Genomic DNA, 14,841 nt, shown 5'->3' on the forward strand with positions numbered 1-14,841 from the left:
CATCAAGCCTGACCTGTCCTGTCTGTGTTTGGTAGCCAGGGCGCGGTGCAGCTCCTCAATGATGCAGCTGGGGGGCAGCTGTGGGTGCAGCGCCCCGAGGTGAGGGGACCCGGTGGGTGTGGAGATCCTGCCTCTCAACAGAGAGCCATGAGGGTCTTTGGGCAGAGTGAAGTTCCTGGGTAAGGTGGCAGGGGACTTCTTCACCGGCACTGGAGGAGCACCTGGAGAAGCGAAACACATCGAGTCAGATACCGAACGCTGGTTTTACATCAGTGTGAGTCCTGCTGGACGCACCTTCTAAGCTGCCCAGCCTGGTGAGCAGTTTGACAGGCAGGCTGGGTGGAGGAGGGGTGCTGGCTCGTCTCTGAGGCTTGGTCGCCGCCGCCTCCTGCTTCCCCTCGATACCCTCGGCTTTGCCCTGCATCTGCTCTTCGCTGGGGTCACTGATTGAGGTGCTTTCATCTTCTCCATCTTCACTCTGACTCTGATCACCTGCTGTCTTTGCCACTTCAGTCACATCTTGTACTGAAAGCACACAGCGAAGGTAAGCCGAAAGGTTTAGTGAGTTTCTGAAGCCTTTGGCTCCACCTAGTGGACAATCAGAGACATAGCGCAACTGCACTCGGAAAACCCATTTTATAATCAATATCACTTATTTTAAATCAGGTGATGAAAATAGAAACTAAAGTAAGGAAGAGTCTGTATCCATATTTGGCGATTTAAACATTGGCGGATGTTTTTACATTTTCTTTCAGACACGTGAAACACAAACAGATTTCTGACATTTGTTGTGTGTTGTTATTTATGAGCCCTTAAAATAATTGTTGCACTGTTACAACAAGTCATGGATTATTTGTTTATACTCTGACTCGCATCAGGTGGTTGTTTTCTTTGTTTTGTGAACACATGTCAACAAGGAAGTTGCAGAAACTTTTATAACATATTTGAAATGTTTTTCATCTCTTCCTTTCTTTTGAATTTCTATTTAATTTTAATATATATACCAAAATAATGGCAAATATAGCTGGCTGAGATACTGGCGGGGCCAGTATTAGCTAAGCGCTAAGAGCCATACTTTTGGTCAAGTCGTGACCTTTATTTACTCTCCAGTATTTTTTATATTTGTTATAAACCAACTGTTTTGGGAAATTCCCATCTTTACACGATAAATGCTTCCCTGTGTCCCCCAGCGTGGTGTGGGTCTGTTGTTTGCTGTGATGAATTTACATATGTGAGACTATCCAGTAAAAAACAGATGAGCTATAAAATCAAAACAATGAGCTAAAAGATGCTAAAAACAGTTTTCCTAAAGTTTCTTAGAGATGTGACAAATATGTTTAGCAGTTTTGCACAACTGATGCAATAAAGCAGCATTTTTGTGAGGCAGTTACAGGATATGTATAAAAAGAAAATAGTGCTAGCAACAAGGTGAACACAAAGCCTGAGCCTACATCGCTGTACCTGTTGAGCTTTCTAAATCACTGCCCAGGTCTTCATTAGTGTTGGCCAGCGGTGCCACCGGCTCCTCGTCTCTGTCCTCACCGTCAGAGTGAGGGGGGGTGTCCAGGTCCTCACTGTTACCCCCACAAGCAAGATCTGACTCTGCACATAGCACACAGAGGCGACAGGAATGAGTCTGCGTGGCAGTTTAGGCCTCATGCGGCTGAGCAAGTGAACCGTGCAAAGCCTGGAGTCATATGTGTGCTAGTGCGCTAACGTGTGTTCATCTGTGGTTCTGCACCTGTCTCGGTCTCCCCGGGGTTCCTCCTGACGAGGTCATCTCTCTTCTGCCGTACAGCTGCCTTCTTCTCCACCGCTACACGAACACAAACATTAATCAAACCGGTCCTCAGACTGCATAAGGAAATGAGAGCGCGTGGGACTATTTGCATGTTATGGCTTTCAGCGTTTAACGCCACCCGTGGAAGTGCACGGCGTCACACTCACCTCCTGTGGGCTTCAGCTTCTCGTTTTTCTTTTTCCTCCACTTCCAGGGCTTGAAGATGCGTCCCAGACTGGCCAGCTTGCTGTTGCGGCGAACGGGAGGCGTACGGACCCCTGAGACCAGGCAACCTGAATGCAGAGCCCTCTGCTGGTCCATCACATCTGCAATACAGAACACAGCTGCCTTTAACACGGGCTGAGAAAACAAAATCCACCCAGGCGTTCACGACATCCGTCACGAGCACAGTGAGGACTGGAGGAATTTCTTGAATCCCTCGTTTACCGATAACCTCTCATCATCTGAGAGCAGTAAATGTGGGTCACTGGCTGCAAACACCTTATTGATTCCAGCCTCATTTCTGAGGAGAAGCGGTGCTGAGGGGAGAGGACAGAGAATCGCATTGTTGCCGTGTGACTCACATGGTTCGACGGCAGCCAGACCTCGCCGGCCCCAAAACACGCACACAATGGAAGGCTTTTAAACGACGTCTTGAAACACACGCAGGGAATAAATAAAATCAGCTTCAGCTCGAATGCCTCTCCTTAGGTCATCAGAGCAGACATCTGCAGCCTGACTCCACACTGATTTTACACCATTTCAGCCTGCACTCTTCTCTCAGTGAAGTAAACATCAGCGTGCGAAACATCGTGCATTAGTGACAGAGTCGTACAAATCCTGCATGCAGCTACTGACAGCCCTTTAGAACCTCCTGCCCGCCTCCGAGCCCCCACTGTTTATTTTCGTTGTCTCTTTTAGTCCGGCGTTTGTTTTTATTTTTGGATACTGATGAGCGTGTGTTGGAAGGCCTGCTTTTGAAAAGAGGTGATTCAAGTTTTTACAATTCATGTTCTGTCAGTGGTTGAATAATTACTCCATTAATGCAAGACTGCAAGGAAACACTGCATATTATTTCCTTTTTCCCCTCAATAAAAGACCAGAAAATAGTTTAAAATAGTTTAGATGCTGACCAAGATTTCCCAGAGCTCAAGCTGACACTGTTAAAAACAAGAAACCTTCATAACACACTATAAAGATGTATGTCTACCAGTGGTATACGATATTATCACAGAATTTCACTCACGATACGATGTTATTGCAAAATGTTAAAAATCGCAATAAGCTGAGTATTGCAATAACATTACCTTCAGCTGCAGATGATCTCCCCAAAGTTCAGCTTTGTCATTTTTATTTTATCCAATATGCTAAAGTTATCAGTGAAGATGCTCAAGTTTGCAATTATGTACTCTGTCAAGAAAAGTAAGACCAGTCCATTTAAACTCATTTATTGTCAGTATTTTCATTTATTTATTATTTATTTGTATTAACTGCCCACCAGAGTTAAGTGGCTCAACAAACAAAAAGAAAATCCTCTGATATTGGACAGTTACGAGGGCTGGATTGAAAATGAGTGATAAAGAGAAAAACTTTGAAAGAGCTTCAGAAAGCCTGGAGAAAAATCACAGGACTGTAAATCCTGGACAAACTTGTGTTTGGAAGGAATCCTTATGAGCCGATGTGGTTTCTCTGTTCCTGCGGTTCCTAAATATGTCCACTTTGAATTAACACCACTCACAATTAATGAGGAATATCAGAGTTATTATATTATATTACTTTTTAAAAATGACCAATATAATATCATCGCTGCGTGATGACTAATCACTTGTATTAGTGGCTTCTAGTCTTCACTGAGGGCAAGCAGGGCAAGGAAATCTTTACATCTGCAAAGCAAAAATTAAAAATATTTCACTGCTTCAGAGCAACAATCTAAACAGCTGCAGATTCACATTTTGCATATAGACTAATTTTGCACTGAAGCTTTGATCTCTTGCCACAGACAAACTCAATCAATGGCTCTCCCTCTTAGCAGGTACTCTGACTCCTTCGAGTGCTCTTAAGTCTGCACGCTAAGCTGCATACGAGGGTTCACATTGACAGGCAGAGAAGCAAAGAGGCTGACCGTGCTGACTTCAGTCATGATGCACCGAGTGGCAGAGAGACACACAGAGAGAGAGAGAGAGAGGACAGAAATAGGCACTCCTACACAGTCTGGCTCCGACAACAAGCTGACACCTCGGGGATCTTACAGCTGAGCCGTGGGCTGCGCAGCGACGGATCTATGAACACTTCCATTTTCTGTCAAAGGCGACTAAATCCACAACATCTGCTCACTTATCCCTCCAGAAATGAATTACATATACACTCGAATTACACAGTAAGAGGAAGATATTGAATGTGCCGCTATTTATACAGGGAAATTCCACAGGTGGGCGGGTGTGTGTCTGTGTGGAGGCAAGGCAAGCAAATGTAACACAAAAAAGGTCAAAAATCAGCTGATATTTGAAACTAAGGATGTGCAGAAATATCGACTGAATATCTGCAGCCGGTCCCAGTGACATCAGCATGAGCAAACACACTGACATTTTAATACAGTTATATGTAGCCGATATTTATCTGCAGTTTTGTGCTAGCTAGATATTAAACACTGTGTGGTCACTTTGCTTATCAGGAATTCTGTGTTTCCCTGGAACAAAGAGGGAATAAATAGTAAAAAAAAAAAACTCAATTTAAAAAGCAGGAAAAACTGTATCTGCCAAACAGGTGCATATCAGGAACATATCTTCCACATCCAACGGAACAATGTTGCTAAAGTTCTTTAGAAATTGGCTGATTCTTCACTCATTTTCAGTCCAGTCCTTGCTACTTAACACTGTGAATCGTGAATCGTTCAAGTAGAAAAAAGGCACCAAGTTCATGGGATGAAACCGAGGTGTGCCAAATTACACAAGACCTGAAAGTTAGTGACAACAGGTCTCATGAAGTGATGAATCCAAATTTGAAAATTGTGGTTAAATCAATAACCACTATGGAAATGAGGAGAGGGGTACAACTGTGAGTGCCTCCTGTCTCTAAAACATGGTGGAAGCTCAGTCATGGTTCGCTCAACATTACTGAAGCAGCGTGAGATCGTGTCCAAAGAAGAGCGTTTAATGTCCTTCAAGAAGCCTGGAGAACTGTTCCTTAAGACAACTTGAAGAAAGGATAAGAAAGATGCACAAGAGACTTCAAGCTGTGTTGAAGAATAAAGGTGCTCGTACCAAATATTGACTTTCAAGCTTGTTAGAAATGAATAAACTCAGTTTTTTTCTTATTTTTTGTATTTGCATATTTCAATAAATCAATGCACCTATGTCCCATTTCCTACCAAAATATGATCAAATGAGGGGTGGCTCACGACTTTTGCACAGTACTGTGCATTTAATTCTGGCGCAGCAGGCAACTACACTAACATTTTCATTTAAAACACTGCCATCTTGTGGTCAAAGTTTTAACTGTAGTTTATAGAAGTTTTTTACAAAAAGTACCTTTAACACAGTCATTTTTGACAAAGATTGCTTTGTTTCCCTGGAATGAAGAGAAGTAAATAGTTAAAAGTAAAAAAAATAAGGACAGAATTTCGTAATAAATTAATTTCTCTCTCTTCCACTTATCCAATTCAGGGTTGCCGGGGTGACAGGCTGCCCCTGTCACAGGGTTTACACAGAGAGACAAACAAGCATTTACACTCAAAATTTGCAGCAAGGGGAATTTAGCATTTAGAATCACCCATTAACCTAACCCCACTAACTGCATGTCTCTGTACTCTGGGAGGAAGCCGGAGTACCCAGAGAGAACCCACGCAAACACAGGAAGAACGTGCAAACTCCACACAGAAACCAGCCAGGTGGTGGATATGAAACCAGGCATGTGACGCAAAAGTGCTAAACAAAAATTAATTTTAGAAAATTTTTAAATATGTAATTAAAAATAATTCATTATTAAGCTCAAATCCTCCAAAACCAAGCAACAAGAAGCCAGAGATCATCTTAACTTACACGGATTAGAAATCATCTTCAGATGTCTTTTTTTCCCCAAGCATTAGTGCACAATCCAAAACGATTAAACCTACTGGCACATTAGATTAATTCAAAAAAAAAAAAAAAGAAAAGAAAGAAAAGCCAGTCTTCATCCTAGAAAAACTGGCAAAGCACCCGTCTCGTCTCCCAGAACAGCATTACCAAATGTGTTAACATTACAAACACATTACTCAGACACCCAGTGACACAAAGCCAATCACAAGTGAGTTCATTGATTCGTTGAACAAGCAGCGTATCGTCGCCTCTGATCTCACTGCTCGACAGCCAATCAATGTGAGAAGCGGGTCAGTTGCCCAAGTCATGCGCCCCTGCCTGGCATGTAGAGAGAAATCCAGGTCAAGCCTGTAGTAAGCATGCCCAGGGTCAGGCTCCGTTGCCATGGTTACCACGTCGGATGCTGCAGAAAGGGCCCTCAGAGGCAGAGAGACTCACCACAGCATGAGGAATAGGGAGTTGCTGGGTGGATGGGGAAGGCTTGTTGCCACACGGAGAGATGCTGAGCTGCAGCCAATCGCGTCTCAGCGTGCAAGTGTGCATAATGTAAGTCAGGGAGATGCTGCATGTTTCATTTGTACAACTAATGCTAAAATATTTATTGAAGTGGTAAGGGCGTCAGCATGGCTTTCTGCAAATGCAGGACACTTGTTTGGTGGAGGGTTTTGGAGCAAAGGGGAAAAAAAACAAGTGGTGAAAGTCAGATTCTGTAGTGTGTGCACAGTAACCTAGAGAAAAGCTGTGCACATAATGAGGCTGCTGAGGATGGGAAACACAGAGCTCCTGGAAATGTTACAACAGCCTCATCACTTACACTACAAATGATCTGTCATGAGTTTAGTGCTGCAGATAACATAAAAACAGTCAGTCAGCAGGGAGAGGTCGTTTCCAGTAATGTTACACCTAAAGTCCCCAAAGAGTCGTTCATCTGTAGAGTCATAGCAGTGAAAGAACAACAATATTAGGTACAGGCTAGCTGCTGAACGCTACGGGTCACAATAAGATTATCAGAGGAAAATGATATCCACGGTAGGCAAGCAGCGTATGACCCCCGCGCAAAAAAAGGTAAAAGAGCAGCACTATGTTAGGGGTTATTAATCTCCACGAGCCATAAATCCGTGCCGGTGAGGCGTGAAGCACTTACTTAAAGGATGCGCGGTTATCCAGTCCTCCTGCAGCTTCGGTGCTCACATCATATCTTCCCAAAGAGCGGAGCGGCTGAACCAGAGACTGATGGTTTCTCTTCCTCTTCTTTTTCTTTCTTGAATTACCACACAATGATAATAATTTAAAAAATACTTTATGTTCAAATTTCCTCTTCCTAAAAGTTGCGGAAACGTTGTTTAAACAGCGACGGGAACGCCGGGAGTGAGCTGAAAGTGGAGAAAGTGTGAGCGACCGAGTTGCGTCTGCAGCTAGCCGTGAGTGTTGATGTGCAATCATATGGATCCCGCCCCTCCGCCGGGAGGAGGAGGGCAAATACACCAATACACTCTGACACACTGTACTGTGCATGTAGTACAGTAGCAAACATACACGCTGCTAACAGCTGCTTAGCCGCGACTACAGGTTTAACATTAACAGGGTTTAATGTATAATATACGTCATATATGCATTACTATATATAATAATTAATGTAAAGGGATTTTAATGCTTTTTGTACATGTTTTTTTTTGTATCCTAAAATAGCCTTTAATAACCCGCCCAAATACATGAGATATCAATGGAAAGTCCAGGATGTTCTCTATTAAGGTCATTTGGACTAGCTCAAATAAGTCAAAAGATATAGACCAAAAACAAATGTCCATTAGAGAGGACATAAAGGAATAGGCTGGCTCTCAGGAGGATATAATGTTAAAAACACCTAGATTACACTTGCTTTAAATGAATGGGATTAAATTGTATGGGTTTAAATTTGCTCTTGGGGATTTAAAAATGAATTGAAAACGGACTGTAAATGGTAAATGGCCTGTATTTATATAGCGCTTTACTAGTCCCTAAGGACCCCAAAGCGCTTTACATATCCAGTCATCCACCCATTCACACACTGGTGATGGCAGCTACATTGTAGCCACAGCCACCCTGGGGCGCACTGACAGAGGCGAGGCTGCCGGACACTGGCACCACTGGGCCCTCTGACCACCACCAGTAGGCAACAGGTGAAGTGTCTTGCCCAAGGACACAACAACCGAGACTGTCCAAGCCGGGCTCAAACCGGCAACCTTCCGATTACAAGGCGAACTCACAACTCTTGAGCCACGATCACCCCTGTAGATAAAGACCACATATAAAGACTGCATATAAAAGATGGACAAAGCCACCATGACATCACTTATTGGTGTTGGACTCTATAGCAGCAGAGCAGCTTAGTGTCTTTTTTAGTAGACCAGAAGCTGAAGTGCTGAGCAAGCTGCATCCACAACTTAGACACTAACATGAACTTCTGAGTCTTTCTCACAATAAAAAGAAGCCAATGGAAATGCCTTAAACCAGGGGTGTCTAACTCCAGGCCTCGAGGGCCGGTGTCCTGCAGATTTTAGATCTCACCCTGGGTCAACACACCTGAATAAAATGATTAGTTCATTACCAGGTCTCTGGAGAACTTCAAGACATGTTGAGGTGGTAATTTAACCATTTAAATCAGCTGCGTTGGATCAAGGACACATCTAAAACCTGCAGGACACCCCTGCCTTAAACCTTTACTGTTTCAAAACAAAGACTGGAAACACTCATTTCAAGGCTTCAAAATGGGATGTCACAGTAGCTACTCCTATCTTTCATGTAGGGATCCAAAGAATACACCTCTGCTAATTAACAGACTGATAACATTTTAGAATTTAATTCACCAAAAATGAAGCACAAACCTCTTAGACGGGGTGTTCTTGGAACCAAAGAGCAAGCAATACTCTTAAACCCATTAAAATACTCCAAAAAGAGGTGAGGTGTAATAATTGAGGCCTAGCAGACCGTAATGGGCAACAGCTGTCTGGGTAAACCAACCTGTCAAGCCAAACAACCACACCCCTAACTTTGAACCTCACCAGTATCCATGTAAATGAGTTTTTTCCCCCTTTTAAAACTTGTTTATCATTATAAGGGGACACTTATGTTTAAGTAACCACAGACGCCCAAACTATCTTGTACAATGCTGCAAAAATGCTTGATAAAAGAATTAAAATGGGCGCGTTTTTGTGGACTGACTCACCATTGGAAGCAGCCTCAAGGGGCCATTTGAGGAACTGCAATCTTTTAAAATCACTTTCATATTTGTTTGATTTTTCAGCTCTTGAGGTTGGTGCTTTGTTTCAGCTAACCATTATGATTATCATGAAAGCTAATATCTCAGTTTCATTAACCACAAAGTCTATATGATGTATAAAAATAGTAAAAATTCCCATCACCAAATGTTTAAGTGCTCAGTTAAGTTTAAAGAGGTGCTTTAATGCTTAATGGTCATAAATTACACAATTTGTTAAATGGCCACAATGATGCTAGACAAAGAGTCAAGAAGTCACCAAAGTTCAACCTAATGTGAACATGTGTCGAAAAAGTTAAGTGACGTCACTCAAAGCCCTCAAAGTCAGCCTGGTGTTTGGGCTAGAGGAAAGAAAATCACCGGTTCACAAGTTTGTCCTTTAGTCAAACAGACAATAGCAAGTAAATATAAAAAGATCAGGCACCTACTTGAGGACAGATATTTATACCACAGGAAAAATGACTGGTGATAAAGAGATAAATATGTCCACACTAGTAACTGCAAGCCTCTTGTTCAGACAGTACAGCTGCCACTGCAAGAACACAGGGTTACCACTTTCAATTTTTCCTGTGCATATTTTTAAATAGGCAACCTTTCTTGTTAGATCTATTCTTAAAGATACGTTTCCTCGACTTCCGTAAAGTCTGCTTGAAACACAGATGATTTAATAATTTATCAAACAACATCACTTATGTGTAAATAAAGTCTTTTGTGATTTCTCATCGATCCTTCAGAGGGCCCCTCATACATTAACAGCAGGAAGAGCCGAGTTACATCAGAGATGATGAAAGTCCGTGGCTGGATATCTCCTTAGGGACACACTAGCAGTCAGCGAAGAATATAAACAAGGATGTAGGGTACTCACCGAATAGCGTCTCATTCAATATTTACAAGGCTTCATTTAATATGGCCAAAAGGTTGCGCGAGCACATTTTGACCAGTTAATAAGGAACTGACACATGACCTCAAGCTGGCTAACTTGAAGATGAAAAAACAAGACTATACCCCATTATGTAAGCGCACATGTAGAAATATTAAAGGCACTGCTTCAGTAGTTACAGCTAAAGATTATTATTATTATTATTATTACTAAAGACAATTTTTAGCATTCATATTAAACAAATCGCTTGTTGTCACAGCTGGAAAAAGTCACGACGTGTCATTAATAGTTTCAGTGATGGCTGCTTCCCACTGTGGAGTGTCAGTGTGGGCTCTGATATCGTGCACGGGGACATTTTAATAGGAAATTGCACCTTTGTACATTTATAGATACAAACTGTCCAATTTTAAAGCCAGAGACATAAAGAGAAACACAGCACTGGGAGAACACTGAATTTAAATCTGTGGTGCAGAAAGATTTCTTATAATCTTGTTTTAAGGGAAAGTCATCAGATTTGACTTATGATTCTATATGTTGTCTTTATCTCAGTTTCATGAAGATATGCTTCAACATAACCATTTAAGTGCATGTAGGTATTTTTCAAGATGGGTGTCAGGTGACAGAATTTCCTCTAGAAGGACTTTAATATATTACTGTACATCTTGTGTGCAGTTATATATTGTTGATTATACTGCAAGACGTCGCACTAATGCTTTGTATTTTTGGAGTCTACAGCTTGTTATTATATTCAGGGGCCCATGCAGCCGTGTGAGGTGATGACATAATCAGAGTCATATTTTTGATAGAATTACCAATAGTTCATTTTAATTTAATAGGCTCTATATGTTGTATAAAGTACTATTATTTTCAGAATTGCACATCTGTCAGGGTTGTGTTAGTACTTTAGTTGAAAAGGGGAAGTCAGACCTACACAAAGAAGAGAATGCAAAGAAATGCAGTGTGTACTTTGTAGTAGAGGCTCAAACAGGCCTATCTCCACATACCACCACTTCCCCTGCCGGTGGTGGACTCCCTCAGGTGTCGGTGCGTTGGTGGTTCTTTGTGTCTGGGGGTGGGCGCCCAGGTACACACCAGCTCACTCCTTGGCGGCCGCTTATCGGGGCCTGGAGCCTGGGGCTCGCTCGGGCCCCTTCGGGGGTGGGGTGCCCCCGGCCTCTCGGCCTGGGGCTCGGTCACTCAGGCACAGCTGGCGGCCGGCGGAGCTCACGGGCACGTCACTGCAACTCCCCCTGGCTTCTGCTCCGCGGCTGCTGAGTGAGCCCTCATCTGGGACTCTCCTCAGCTCTTACTGGAACAGTGGCGCGGCTGCCCCTCTGTTGGTCTTCCATGGTCTCTTGTGTTCTGGGGGCCTCTGGATGTCTGGAGTTTTGATCTCCTCCATACCTGCTTCACACCCTGGAGGACGGGGCTGTGGCCCCCCCACACTCCCTAGCAGATCGTTACATGGAGAAACCTTTGGAATACAAGTGCGCTGATCCACACAGGTATGCACACGGGTGTTCACTGCTCGTAGACCCAAATTACACCTTTCTTGGCTGCTACTTCGAAGCACATCTGTCCTGCGTGCTGCACAACAACATTGAATATTTAGTATTTACTGCTGTTTACACTTAGCTAGATTAATGCGATGGTGTTGTGTTTAGTATGTTGCTTTGTTTCTTTTCTTTTTTTTTGTCTTTTTTTGCTTGTTTTCTATTCTTCTCTCAACAGGTGATCCAGGAGATTTTTTTTCTCCCCCCCCTTTCTCACTGTCCCTCTCCCCTTCTGTTTTTCCTTTCCTTCCTCTTTCTTTCTCCCTTTCCTATCTCTCACTCATGTCTGTCCCGTCTGTAACATCTGAAAATAAAATATAATAAATAATAAAAACAAAGATCGACCAAATGGACCAATACGGCAATGCCACGATAATCCATTTGGCAAAGTAAATCCATTGGGTATCCTTGTTGGTCTTCAGACAACAATTCTGATGGCTAAAGAACCAAATGGGACAGGCGGGAAAAAAAAAAAAAAAATGAAAAAAAAAAAATGAAAAGGGGAAGTCAGACCTACACAAAGAAGAGAATGCAAAGAAATGCAGTGTGTACTTTGTAGTAGAGGCTCAAACAGGCAACATAGAGCACATTAAAACCTACTTTGCATGGGCATATGCATAAACTTCCTGTTTTATGATGATAGAAAGCCTGATCGTAACCGCCCTTCAGTGGAAACAAAGTCATTTGTATGTCTGCTTCTCCAGGATTCATAAACACCAGCCCTCTTTCCCAAATCATAGTTATGAGCGATACCTCTGCTGTAATCGCTGTGCACCTCCCAGAGGTTTCAACAAACTGCTAGTAACACGGCTGCAGAGCAGCTATCACTGGCAGTTAAAGCAACATTAAATCCAATATCAACACAGTTGAATTAATTCTGGTGAAAGGAAAGGGGGCTAAACACGGCTGCTGTGTTTCTGATTTCAACTGTAATGATTTTTAATGAATCACTTCAGATAAACTAAATTAAGCAATTTAAATTGTGTGACTACAAGGTCAGCAGTGGGTCTACCCATCTAGGAATAGACAAGAGAGTTAATATCCGCCTTAAAATATCTGTACCATGGGCCCTGAACTGGAGATGCCCAAAGGAAAAACAGCTATAATTACTTTGTTCATTCATTTCAAACCACAGGTCTTGAAGGAAGTTTCACACTGGGATATCACGAAGATGAATTTGCTAATTAGGTAACACAATTTGCAATAAGAGTGAGACAAGCACGAGTCGCATGTATGCAAACTGCTCCATTGTAAAGTTCAGTGTCAATTTTAACTCGTTTATGATATTTAAACTTTCCCTCAGTGCCAAAGTGAGCCTGTGTCAGTTGTCTGTTCACAAACAGGAGGAGCAAATATTTCTAATAATTCTGCATTTATTTAATGGTGTCATTTTACTGTTCAGTTAAATTTATGCTCAGCTCTGCAATGACACTGCCGTCATATCATGATAAAGACATAGCACCAACACGTGTTGACGTTCCTTTGCACGATCAATCTGCTGCTGCAGATGATGTAAAACTGCATAACATAAGATGTCACATCATTAGGGCACTTTTGCATTTTTACTGTTGATGACTGTAAATGATCACTGGCAGCGACGTGTAGATGTATGCACTTTTTTATGTTTGTGTGTATCTGTAGAGTGAATTTAACTGTGGTGCAGTCACAGGGGGGATGAGGGAGATGGAGAAACGTGCTGTACATCAGCAGTATAAATGCTCAAACCTGCAGTTATGGACTGTCCATTTGTGGAGCAATTTGCACCAAAGCACTTTAAAATTGATTGCAAGCCTCAGCAGCAGCATGGTCACATTCTCTTTGGAGTGAGAGCTTCTGAGCATCAGAGATAAGCCACAAAGTAACCGAATCAGAAGGCACATGAGGGTTAACGAAAAGTAATGTTGAATAATCAAATTAGTCTGATATTCGTATTCAGATTTCTCATTTCTATTTAAACTACACATTTAACTACACTTTTTTTTATTATTTTTTTTAAAGCTGCGTATCATTCAAATATGTGCTCACAAAGACACAAATGATACATGAACTGCTTACAAACTCTACATTAAGGCAGCGATTCACGAGGCAAACCATGCCAGGCTGGAAGCAGCTCCACAGGCCGTAGGAGACTGACTCTGTGGCATTTCACTCCAAAGCAGGCTTTGCACCGTGGCAGTGCAGCCACATTTAAAAGGTAAGTGCTCCTAAAGGCCTCTGCTGCTGCTACTCCACTTCTGCCCTGGCCCCCTTTAAATCTGCTTAATCATTCATCAGGTACAACCACAGCCTGCGTAGCCTTGGAGCCAGTGCAGTGTCACAGTGACAGATGGGGGGACTGTAGCAGTGGGGAAGACACAGTCTTGAGTGCGTAGAGTGTGTGAGCTGCAAACAAAACAGTCTCTGGGATTCCTCTGAAGGAGAGGTTTCAAGGTTGGGAGGAGGCCAGGATGCTGCCTGGGCAGAGCAAGAGCGTACTTTATCGATTTTTTACATTTTATTTTAATTTATTGGTTTAATCGTCTTCCCAGAACACTAGCTGATGTCTTCAAAACTGGTCTTGGGTTTTTTTTTTGTCTGATCAACACATTTTCCCGTTAGAGAGCTCTATGGCAGGAGGCCATTAATCAGTGCCGTCTTCAATTATTGCTTAATATTGTTATGCAACCAAACAATTAACATTAGGTGACCACTTTTATTACTATGTTTCATCTGCCTCTGCTGTGATTAAAGTTTAATAAGGCTGGAGCACAAAAGCAGTGGTGCAGCACAGATATCCGTGGCCTCTAATTAGCAATATCAGTGGGCCCCCTTTCCCCATTCAATAAACTGTAAAGCATGCACAAATACTTAAAACAGGACTACATTAGATCCACAAGCCTGTCTGTATAAGTGTAAAGTAGATTTTAAAATTAGAAGCATCAAGATTTACTTACATGTTATACCATCGGGGTCACACACTATTTTGGCCAGTTCAGTAAACCTGCATGTTTTTAAAAGACAATATTAGTGTCATTTTGGCTTGTTTAGAATGAAAATGCCTGTATTATACACCTTTTGGAGATCAGTTCATCTTACGAAGCCTTTCACAGCAGCCCGAGCTTCTGCATACAAGGGTAAGACAAAAGAGCTTATTTGTATAGCACTTTTACTAGTCCCCCCTTAGGGACCCCAAAGCGCTTTACACATCCAGTCATCCACCCATTCACACACTGGTGGAGGCAAGCTACAGTTGTAGCCACAGCTGCAGACTGACAGAAGCGAGGCTGCCATATCACGCCATCGGCCCTTCTGGCCAACAC

The 14,841-nt window shown here is 42.5% G+C and overlaps 1 protein-coding gene across 1 annotated transcript in view; it reads right to left on the reverse strand.

Annotated features, from left to right (window-relative positions):
* phactr3b (phosphatase and actin regulator 3b) overlaps nt 1–14,841 on the reverse strand; it is a 70,008-nt gene that overhangs the window by 30,168 nt on the left and 24,999 nt on the right. The window contains exons 2-6 of the mRNA XM_085353747.1: nt 1,948–2,106; nt 1,742–1,816; nt 1,462–1,602; nt 295–525; nt 14–221 (exon numbers count right to left, since the gene is read on the reverse strand). Coding sequence (XP_085209873.1) covers nt 14–221; nt 295–525; nt 1,462–1,602; nt 1,742–1,816; nt 1,948–2,106 — 814 coding nt within the window. The remainder of the gene's footprint in view (nt 1–13; nt 222–294; nt 526–1,461; nt 1,603–1,741; nt 1,817–1,947; nt 2,107–14,841) is intronic.

Source organism: Diplotaxodon limnothrissa, linkage group LG5 (assembly GCF_057381915.1).
Source record: "Diplotaxodon limnothrissa isolate DT_005_m linkage group LG5, D_limnothrissa_male_GT1.1, whole genome shotgun sequence".
Lineage (NCBI taxonomy): Eukaryota > Metazoa > Chordata > Actinopteri > Cichliformes > Cichlidae > Diplotaxodon > Diplotaxodon limnothrissa.